Here is an 11995-nt window from a genome sequence, read left to right as displayed (position 1 = left end):
ACACATATTAAAATATATCTGAACAAAAATAAATGGAAATGTCAAACATTACCCTCCCATTTTGAAGTTTTTGAGATCATTTAGATTATTTTCTTGTTTATTTTGCTCAAGAAAAATTTTAACGTGTGAGATATCATATATGGTTTTATTCTAACCATGTCTACCTCGTACAAGAACGTCGGTGCCAGATAGCTAGCCAATATTCCTTATATTTGGTGGTTTTGATTATTTTTTTAAAATAAAAAAAAGACCCCGAAAAAAAGTTATGGATAAAAACTAAACTTTGACAACTTATATGACTGGCTACAACTCAAAACAAACCGACTTACAAAACTAAAATGGTAATTTTTCTTAGTCATGGGCATATTGATCATAAATTTTGTTTAAGAAAAACATAATTCATATAAAAATCACGATACTGTAATTTATATTAACTAAAAGACAATTAGAAAAATTAAAAAAATTTCATCAATTTATAATAATTCATGATATACACTACTATTATTTTGATAAGTTACTAAATATATATATTTATTTAATATATACCACCAACATGACTTACAGTTTATGGTCTTTTATATATTAATTTATTTTATTAAATAAATAATAAGAGTATTGCATTAATTTCATAGAAAAAAATTGGTGGTCAAAATTCAGTACAGGAATGGTTTGAACTTTAATTTGAAACAGTTCTAAAAGTAAAACGTGGCTTCAAATATTCTCACCAAATTATCGAAACCATGCGACATCGTAGAAAAATTATGTACTATATAACAAATAATACAAATATATTATTTATACGAAGCCAGCCGAATTTGTGTACATATATGTATATACACATGTAATAAATTTATAAATATCTATTAAGATATTACGTTTTATGGATGACGAGACGATCCATTGCTTTATTACATATATTTGTTTCGACCTATGTATCTAATAATATATCTGAAAAAATACCATTTTTTTAATCAAGTAAAAGGTTTAGTATAATTGTAATTGGAATTTGCGACGTTGTCACAAACGTGAGAGTCTGAAAAAAAAATACTTTTTAAAGTGAGTATAAAGTTACGTGAATTGAGAATGTATTTATAGTCCAACTAATTGCATATATCTCCAATTAAGAGACTCGAGTTCGAGGGGTTTTTTAAATAATTATTATAAATTTTAAAAAATTTAAACAAATATAACAAATATATATTTATGAAATAAATATAATAAAGCGGGTCTCAAACCCCACTTTATGTGAGAAGTAGGGGTTTGAGACCCCTACTCTTCAGTCTTCAGATTGTGTTAGTAAAAAACACAACCAAATAAGTTGAATGCATGTTTTATTATCAAGTAGTAATTTTTCACGAATGTTATATAATTCAAATAAAAAATATATAATATATTGATTAAAAAATTAATTAATTAAATAAATAAAATAAAGTTAGATTGTAGTAATAATGCTTAAATTTTAAAATAAAAAAGTAATAATTAATAACCTCCCGACAAACGCTCGATCTTATAGTTGGGTTAACAACTTGGATGATGAAAATATTACTTCTTTTACAAGAAAAAAATGGATGATAAAAAAAAAACAGTGAAAAAAAATTCAAAATATATAAAAAAAATATTTTGCCCAATAATTTAATTTTAGTTTTAGAATACATTATCTATATTAATATATTTTTATTTTCATAAATTATCAATAGTGGTAAAATAAGTGGTCAACACTATGAATTATACTCTTTCTTCTCTTAAATTTATATTAATAACTCTATTATGATATCAACTCTATATTATATTTTTCCTAATATCTACTTCATACAGAATTATAAGATTGACTACAAATATGTTATCCTAACAATTATAAATTAATTTATTTTTGTAACATATAAATTTTTTGAACAAAGCATTTGCATATATTTTATATAACACGCATAACAAATTATATTACATGAATTTATTATTCACTAAAATAACACGAAAAATACTAATTTGTTGCTAGTTAATCTTCTCTCAACTTATTATTTCACAACTCTTATTGATAATATAATTAAGTGTGTTATCACATACGTCTCTTGTGTCTTTTCCTAGTAAAATTAAAAATTTTAAATTTTGAACAAGTAAAAAAATTATCTAAAAAAATATATTTGTACAAAAAAACTGAAATCTTATGAGAAGTGAGATTTTGGCTCTAATTCTCATAAATAATTGTTGACAATTGTATTTCACATCTCAAATATTACAAAATGGGTCTTGATTTGGGAAATATTATTATGAATTCATTTAAATTTTTTATTCGTTAACCAAAATTTTCGAATAATATTCATGAACTTGTTTTTATTAATTTATTAGTTTTTTATTTTAAAATTTAAACATTATTACTAATATTTAAATTTATTTAATTTTTATGTTTAATTAATTTTTTTCAATATCGTTATACATTTTTTTAAAATCAATATCATTATATTTTTTTAATTTGAATTGTGCAACTTTCGTGAAAAACTTACTTAAAAATAAAACCTTCATTTAATTAAAAACAAAAACCTCCATTTAATTGGGAAAAAAAAAAGAAAAGAAAAATTTCCATTAAACTTTTTTGGCCATGTCTTTTTTTTTTTATTTTTTTTTTATTGGCAATTTGGCTGTATCTTTTACTGACACATTCTGGAAAGTCGGGGCCGACTCCATAAAGTGGGGTTGGAGACCCCGCTTTATTATGTTTCTTTAATAAATATATATTTTTTATATTTGTTTAAATTTTTTTAAATTTTATAATAATTATTTAAAAAACCCCGAGTTCGAGTTTTGTCTCTCCTTTATTTATAATAAAAACGTAAATAAAACTACGTGGATAATTGTGCCAAGGTGAGGTTAGAATAACGTCATCTAATCACGAATTCAATATTGGAAACACTTTAATAGAAAAGGGGAATACGTGTCAACCACGGGCCTCCTCACAAATCTATTTCTAACAAATTAATTCCCACGATCCCACATGTTGACTCTGCTTCGAAAGTCTTGTTTGGTGGGTCGAATTGAAAGTCATGAAATCAATAGGAAAGCTTGGTCATTGTGGAGAATCTGGATTATAATTTTTTTTTAAAAAAAAATTACTCGCGTACTACAAAACATAACATATGTATTTTCAAAAAAATTGATCGAAGTATTTTATATTTTGGGTGAAAATAATTGATCTTACAACTAATATCAGAATCGAAATCATATGTTCTGTACGCAAGAATTCGGAATCACTAATTATCTTTAAAGAGATAACGATCGGTTTAGACAACAATACAATTTTAAAAAATTGAGTAATAGATACAATTTTTGTTTTTCTGTTTTTTTGTTTTGTTTTTGAGTCATGATGCAAGTTTTGTTAAAACGACAAATATTCAACTATACAATCAAATATCATAATTAATTTTAATGAATGTATACTCTATTTTTTTCCAAAATTGTACGAAACGTATAAATTGTTCAAGAATCAATAATATCGAGCTATTAAGTGTTTGGACATGTACTTATAAAAGTGTTCTCTAAAAGCTTTTTATAAAATATTTTAAAAATTGTCTTAAGAATAAATATGTTTTTAGAAAACTATTCTATAAAAACATTTTAACATTTCAAAAGTAAAGTTGTTCATCTTTGTCTTCCATAATTTCATTATAAAAACATCTAAAAACATATATAAAATATTTTTAAAAACTATACTTTGAGAACATTTTTAAAAAAATATATTTCAAAAACAGTTTACAAAATTTATTTCCAAACACATACTTTAAGTTTTTTTTCCTTATAAAACACTAAACATTTTTAAAATACATATCGAAACGAACCTTCGTTTTTATAGAAGAACATTATTATTATTATTATTATTATTACTTTTAGAAAGGAACTAACATCTAGTCTATAAAGATTAAATTTAAGAATGAATAAAATGAGACATAAAAGGTATACGTACTTTAAAAATATATATTTAAAAAGGGTGCAATTTTTTGACAAAGTGTAGGTGAGCCAACAATATCAAAACTTCGGTGGAAAATGTATTTAAATTCTAAAACAAAGAAAATTTAACAGTTTATTAAGAGTGAAATTTTATAATTTGAATAACCAAAATTGCAATTAGACCAATTTCTAGAACCAATACGGTCGTTTTCTCTGATAAAGCCCAAAACGTATAATATATTTACTATTGATATTTTTAAAAAAACTTTTAGCAACCAAAATTATTCAAGAATAATAAAAAAAAAAATTATCTTAAAATTTAATTTCTCAGTTTTCCAAAATCACATTTCAATTAAATCCTTTAAGCCCCATGGAATAACTAAAAGCCTTTAGAAAAAGAAATTCACAAAACATTGATAACAGGGTTATTTCTGGAAAGGAAACAAAATGAATGGATGAATCCAATCCAACGGCTAGAGGAGATCCACGCCACAGAGTTGCGAAAAGGTCGAATGTCATTTTCCAAAGGGCGACGAGGAAATGGCAATTGAGCAGTCCCAACTCGAATGGATTACGTGTCAATCTGTTAAAGGCTATGGCTGATAACGGGACCCACACACGGGCGTGAGCCAGCTCACGCGCACGACCTTCTAGATGGATGTTGTTGTGGCCCGCGTGTCTTCCACATGGTCCTCAGCACGTGTTCCTTGTCTTTTTCTTCACATGCCCACAAATTTCATTTTTATTTTTTATATATTAAAAATTCGGGAGAATTCTCGATTTAGGACCAAAAGTCCGATAAAGCCAGATTGGATCAATTAGAAAACAGAGATGAAATCAGGACAATAACATAAGACAAGGGGATGTTTTATGCTCCACCGGGTGCTCTTCATTCGGTGGATCTTGGTTTTTCATTGGGCATGGAGCCCACACATTTGTGTGTGTCCCATGCCCAATAAAGGGCAGATGCTGCACCGGGTGAAGAGCATCCGATGTAGCATAGAACATGTCTAAAACCAGGGACTATCAGAAATTATCCAAAAGCAATTAGAATACATATGTTAGAGAGTGTTTGCAATAGATTGTACTTTTGTAGAATTGATTAATTTATAGATTATAAAAAAGTTAATAAAAATCAAAAGTTGGTAGTGCTTGAAAACAAATGTGAAAATTTATAAATCAAAGTTGGGTAGTGTTTGATAAGCAAGTGATTAGAGTGATTTTAACAATGATCTTCTTATTAGAATCACTTTTGAAGAATCATAATCACCACATGACTACTTTTTGGATTTCAATTAAGTTAAGCATAAGCTAACACATCATCTAGGTTTAAGAAACATACAAAAATAATTTTTTAATCCAAAAGCTAGCAATCACGTTTTTTTAGTAATTGCAAATACTCCCTTAATGAGTTTTGTGGTTTTCATTTAACATTTTTGTATTGTTTATTTTATTAAAATGTCATTTTTTATTAGTGCTATCCAGAAAGCATGCGATGCAGTTACATATAAAAGGGAATAAGGGATCATATTAGCTTTAAAAATGTATCTTGGTAGAAAAGTCTTATTAAAAGAAATCTTACTAAATATATTTCACATTACATGACTATCTATCGATCTACATGACATGTTTAACATGTCCAATGTTCATGTCATTGAAATTTCAAATATGGTCAATTACGTGTAGCGCGTCTAGAATCAAACTCCTAAACATGAGAGTTGAGACAAGGTTTTGATTTTAAAATCCAATTATAACAATCCACTCCCAACTAATTTTTTTTCAGATATGGATAATCTTTATTCTCAAAGTAAAAATGTTCACATTTTGTACTAAAAAAAATGTTCACATTTTGTAATAATAAAAAAATATAAACGAAATTTATCAAATTTCTTAGGTAATTCTGCCAAATTTTATAGAAGTACTGAAGTACACGTATGCAGTTATTTTTGGGATGATCAAAATAATAATGAGCAATGCTACATGTATAATAAAATTTGTACATAAATTTATACACACAAAAAAATTCAATACAAAAATTTCATTTATCAAAATATCATGATCTATTGAATATAAAATCTCGTGATATAATAGCTAAACCTTATGATTTAATTTTTGTAAATAAAATCGTACACGATATTTGTTGTACATTTAACATTATTAAATAATAATAGCATTAGTCCAAAAAGCAAACGTGCGCTAGTTTTGGGCCACATCAACTAGTGATTCTGTCATAAACTTCAAACTTTTATGGGCTGATCCATACAGTTGCCATATGGACATTACATTATTTTCAACCCCTTAGATTTTCAGAGTTCACGTACTTTTTGCACGAATACTTTTTTTATAAAAATAATTTGGTCAAATCAAGTTTTTGAAAAATAACGTTCTTCAAATAAGGGGTTGTTTCAGCTTATAAGCTGTTTCAGAGCTTATAAGCAATTTAAATTTGTTTGGCAAAGTTTTTGTCAAATATTTTGTTTGACAGCTGATGTTATGGGATATATCCCGAGATATCGTCTAATATCTCGGGATATATTTATTTTTTTACATGAACTTAGATCGGGATATGTGATAACAAGCATATTATTGGTGGTAAGTGATGTCCTGCAATTATTATTAGATATGGGTCTCGCATATATTCACTATTTACAATCGGGCTTGGACTTGTCAGTATTATGTGATCATGGGCCGCATCCAATCAGATCATGGGCCTTGCCCTTTGAGTTATGGGCTTACAATAGGGACTACACGTCTGACATGAACACACGTTCTCAACTATCTGAAGGACTGGAAAGCTTTTATTATATAGACTGTTCTCTTCTTGATTACAGGCAACGTGGGAAGAGACACTTTCTTCCCCATGATGTCTCTCACAATTTTCATCTATCTTTTCTCCCATGTTTCTCTGCCTGACTTAGGCATCGGAGGGGTCACGTCGGGAGAAATCCTGGCGCCTCCTAACCGGTTTATTCATGATTTTCAGGCAAGAACAGTCGGAGATTCACACACACTGGAAGGAAAATTTTGAGATGTCATGAACAGCTTATAAGTTGTTTTTAAAAAAAGTATGGTCATCCTTATTTTTTTAAAAAAATATCTTATTTTAATATTTTAATTTTCTATATCATCCTTATATGTTTTATTAAATTCTCATCATGTCTTCTACCTATTTTTTGCACATAATTTATCAAATTTTTTTCTAAATTAAAATTTAAAATAATTTTATTTTTTAAACATTTTTTTAAAATTTATGATAAATTTAAAAATATTTTTGTATATATATAATTTACATTACTTTCATAGTATTATATTGTTTTCGATAATTTTGACAATAAAAAGATCTTATAATACCAAACACATCAACATCTTTAACTTTTTCAAAATAAGGCCATTCAAACACTTTAATAGCTTATTTTTTAAATAAAACTTGACAGCTTATAAGCTCCTAGACAGATTATAAGCTCTCAAGCTTATAAGTTGTTTTTAATAAAGTTAGTCAAACACCCTCTAATTTCCAAAAATAAAATTTGACCAAGATTATTTATTTAGCTAACTGCGAAGGTTCGTACCGCAAACTCTTATATATTTCCCTGTAGGTGTATTTTATTAATCTATTCTATCTATTCTATTTTATTAAAGTTGAGGGTTCAATTCAAAAAAAAAAAGTTGAGGGGTTGGTATGACTAGTCCCTTTTAATTTTATCTTTTCGTGTATATTTAATTATCAAATGTCATTTTATTTTGTCAATTGATAATTACTTATGTACGGAAATATCACTTTCACTATGTTTTTTTTCCCATTATGGATATTTGTTTACAAAAAATGTCATTTTTTTATTTCACTATTTATTATTATTTATATTTTCAATTAAAAAAATTGACAGCGTGCGCCCAAATACTAGTATTTTATTAAAATTGAGAGGTTTTATGATCAACTCCTTTTTATTTTACCATTTAGTATATATTTAATTAGCAAAATGTCAATTTATTTTGTTTATTGATAATTATTTATTTACAAAAATATCACGTTTATAAAATTAATTAATATATTTCAAAAAAAATAACAATTTTCAAAATTGGGTCCCATCATGGGTGGGCCACCAAATTTATTAAAAAAATTTATTATACATATATATTATAAATATTATGTATTAATATAGTTAAATTAATTATTACATATTATAATCGTTATTAAAAAATCTAAGAATATTTATGCATCGTCAATAACAAAGTTATCACTCAAACTAATATGTTTAATCTTCGCTTTGTTCATCACCCCTCAGTTTGACGTTGTTTGTGGTTTACCATCACTTTTCATTGGCTCTCCTTGATCATCGACGTTTTTTTCCTTGAGTTTTATAGCTTGAGCCTTGATGTTCGACCAATTTTTTCACGGCATCTGTGTGCGCTAAAATTTGACTTATTACTTGTTCAATTTAATTTTGATTCAATGTTAAATTTTAATATTTATAGTTAATTTCATGTCGTGGTTGAAAGTTTATGGATTAAAGGTACGAATTTCGAAACTTAATTTTGAAAATTGGAATTTTTATTTAATTTATCTTTGAATGACTAAAATAACTGCTTTTAAATTAAATTAGTACTTAAGTTGTGAGTTTTGATGAATCAATGGGATTTTTTTGGATAATTTCATAATTATATTCACAAAATATGAAAATATTTTCATATAGTTCGATTATATTTGATTTTTTTAATGAGAGTTGATATTTACATACTCTATTTTGTGTTACCTACACTCCATTTCATGTGTAGAATGAATTGCAAATTTATTCACAAATGCAGTGTAAATAACAAAAAAAGGAGTATTAATATCAATTTCTTTTCAAATTAATGTAAGAAAATCTTATTTTAAAATTCATCATGGACCCCATTTTCCTTTGGACCGCCTCTGTTTTTTTAAAAAAAAATGGTTTTTTTTACAATTATGTAATATATTTTTTATTTTTTACAATTATTTTAAAAAAATAATTATACAAACTTACAACGTGTAATGCAAAAATAAATTACACAAACATACAATACGTTTACGCAAAAACGGCATACAACAATTACAATTCAATACTAGCAATAAATTATATAGGTGTAATCTCGGAGTGGCAACTGTACCATTCTACAATCTTCCCTAGTTTGATCCGTTACACACGTCTCGATACGAGTCTATGATTATATAAAAGAAAAACATGCTTCCAAAAATATATATAAAAAATAGATTTTGAAGATATAGAAATCACCAATCAGGAAATGAGATGCTTCCACGTGTCACCAGCTGAGGTCATCTCATCATTGACCCAACGAAGCAGGTAGATCGATCGTTCGTTCGCTCGCGAGATTCTTTCAAAAGTATCTCTACGCAAAGAGGCTTTTTTTTATTTTTTTTACCAGAATCCGGATTTGTTTTGCGACAAGCATTTCAAGAATCAAGGCGTTTTTTCTGTTTGTTGGTTTGATTTGTCTGTAAAAAATGGCAGCGGCAGCTTCGAATTCTATGGCAGCGGCCACCGTCTTCATGCACCGTCTCCCGGCCACCAACCGGTCCGCCGTCTTCTCTCCCTTGCCCGTACGCCCATCCCTTTGCTCTGCAACATTCAACCAACTCAAAGGTGCAAACCTTACAGTATAGAGTTTTAGGTGTTGGACATTTCATGGATTCGGATGTGTAATGTCTAGGAGCGATTTTTTAGGGTTCTTCTGTTGCTGTAAACAAATGTATGCGATTAATGTTCTGGGAGTGTGTCTGGATTTTCATAGCTGGGTTTGAGTTTGAATTTTGCTTTGTGTTGCCAATTATGGTTTCTTGAAGCCGCTTTTTTTTTTTTAAATAAATTTATTTTGCTGAAAAAAGTATGCAGTTGTTCACATTGCTAACTGGTAAGTCACACACTGTCAGTGGGTTTCGTCTTGGAATATATCCAGGTCTTGAAGTCACAGTACCACGTGTTTGAAATAAACTAGATGCTATTAATTATCTCTATTTATTCAGCTGAATTCACTAATTTGTTAAAATGGTTTCGATCATTGATTTCGATGGATTTTGTTCGGATTACGGAGGTTTTACGTGGATATACAGAGAGTCTCCAGAATCTTGTTCGTTCTGACAATGGCAAAATGTTTGTTTTTTGCTTTGATTATGCGGTATTGTTTCAAAGATGATCTTTTTTGTACACTCTGAATCTATATTATAGTAGAGAAAAAATAGGGTGTCAGCAAATTCACACTCGAAGTTGAGTGTGAAGCTTATTGTTTACGAGTTAAAATTTCATCAAGAGTTTCAGTTATTCTAACATATTTATGTCTACTGAACTAAATAGTTAGCATGAACGTTCTGGCTCACAAGAAGGACTGGATTGCTTGGTGGTTGATTCTTTCTTTCTTTCTGTCATAAATTGTAATCTTGAACTATTACAAAGGGAAAGTACTTGCAGGAAATATACGCGTGGCATAATTGGTGACTTAATAATTTCATTGACGCATTGAATTTCAAGAGGCATTTTGGTGACTATATTCTATTGCTCTAGTGTTTAAAATCATGGACACCTCCACGTACAGGAACTAGATAGTCCTGTCAATTCTCTACCAAAAATGTTTGAGCTAATATCCATTGTGCAACATTGAACAGAGAAGGGGAGGTCTTCTCAGCTGATTGTGAAGGCATCTCCATCAGAGGAAAGTTCAATAGATGCCAATGAATTGTTCACAGACCTCAAGGAGAAGGTAATTATGCTTAAATCAGGGTAAAAACTTGCTTCACGTACTTATGTAATCTCATATCTTGATTCTCATTGTTGTGGAACTCGTGTCTCTCCAACGTACCTACCGTACAGTGGGATGGCCTTGAAAACAAGTCTACAGTACTACTTTATGGAGGAGGTGCAATTGTAGGTGTGTGGTTAGCCTCTATTGTTGTGAGTGCTGTCAACTCGGTACCTTTGGTAAGTTTTTCTTAACATCAAACTTGCCACGCACATTTGTTAGTAAAATTATAATGTTTTTGTGCTTATGCTCTCCTTGACAAACAAATGATTATTTTCATTATCCAGCTTCCAAAGATCATGGAGTTGGTAGGTCTTGGATATGCCGGATGGTTTGTGTACCGCTACCTTCTTTTCAAGGTACCCTTTCATGAATGTTCACTACTAAAATTGATTCGAACGGCCCTATGATTTAGGATCATTAACACAGTATAAGCAATTTGTGCTGTAAGCCTGTAATTCTTGAGGATACTCCTTACAGTTGTTAAATCTATCTTATAAAAACTTCGAAGTTGGATCTGATAAACCATTTTATGTTCCTGCAGTCAAGTAGAAAAGAACTTGCAACAGACATCGAGGAGTTAAAGAAGAAGATTTCTGGAGCCGAATGAATGAATGTATGAATGTAATAAGATGTTTAATGCCTCAGAAACAATTTGATCTATGCACTCGTGTCTTTCTACCAGATACATCTTTTGTTGTGCTGTAATGAGAATATATATCGATAATAATTTCTAGGAGAAAAAATAGATCAGTTATATGTATGTATGTGTATTGTTCACTCGTCACCCTTGAAAGAATCAGTTATATGTATGTATGTGTATTGTTCACTCGTGTCTTAAGGTTGAGTAGATGTTACCCGCAGGATAGTGGCATGCGGGTGACGTGGCGGCCCATGATTGATTAAAATTAATGGGTCCTATATGGGATACACTGATTTTGACCAATCATGGGGTTACACATCACCCGCAGGGCATTACCCTGTGGGCGGCATGTATTAAACCTTTAAAATGGGTTGAGTAGATGCTACCCGCAGGATAGTGGTATGCAGTTGACGTGGCAGCCCATGATTGAAAATATATTGTAAATATGTCAAATCGAGCATTTTATATATATAGTATATATCCGTCATAATTCTACTCTCTTTCCCAAATGATCGTGGAAGTTCATATTTAATATTAAACTCAATATTTATATCAAAGTTTGAATATTAATTTCGATAAATAGCACAATAATTTTTTTAATATGTCTTTCGAATAATATAAACACCACTGATATATTATCCTATG

The 11995-nt window shown here is 28.9% G+C and overlaps 1 protein-coding gene across 1 annotated transcript; it reads left to right on the top strand.

Annotated features, from left to right (window-relative positions):
• The first annotated feature begins 9203 nt into the window (after positions 1 to 9203).
• LOC140865344 (protein CURVATURE THYLAKOID 1A, chloroplastic-like) lies at positions 9204 to 11519 on the top strand. Its single transcript, XM_073269952.1, has 5 exons — positions 9204 to 9557; positions 10574 to 10668; positions 10779 to 10886; positions 10995 to 11066; positions 11252 to 11519. Exons 1-5 carry the CDS (start codon positions 9419 to 9421, stop codon positions 11315 to 11317), a joined length of 480 nt encoding a protein of 159 aa, XP_073126053.1. The 5' UTR covers positions 9204 to 9418; the 3' UTR covers positions 11318 to 11519.
• Positions 11520 to 11995: the final 476 nt, after the last annotated feature.

The sequence above is a fragment of the Henckelia pumila genome, chromosome 4 (assembly GCF_033568475.1).
Source record: "Henckelia pumila isolate YLH828 chromosome 4, ASM3356847v2, whole genome shotgun sequence".
Lineage (NCBI taxonomy): Eukaryota > Viridiplantae > Streptophyta > Magnoliopsida > Lamiales > Gesneriaceae > Henckelia > Henckelia pumila.
This window is presented reverse-complemented; position numbering and strand designations above follow the sequence as displayed.

Excerpts from the sequence above, each read along its gene's own strand:
- LOC140865344 (XM_073269952.1), top strand. The coding sequence starts at position 9,419 with ATGGCAGCGGCAGCTTCGAATTCTATGGCAGCGGCCACCGTCTTCATG. Across the intron at positions 9,558-10,573 it reads AACATTCAACCAACTCAAAG|AGAAGGGGAGGTCTTCTCAG; the intron begins GTGCAAACCTTA and ends AACATTGAACAG. Across the intron at positions 10,669-10,778 it reads TCACAGACCTCAAGGAGAAG|TGGGATGGCCTTGAAAACAA; the intron begins GTAATTATGCTT and ends CCTACCGTACAG.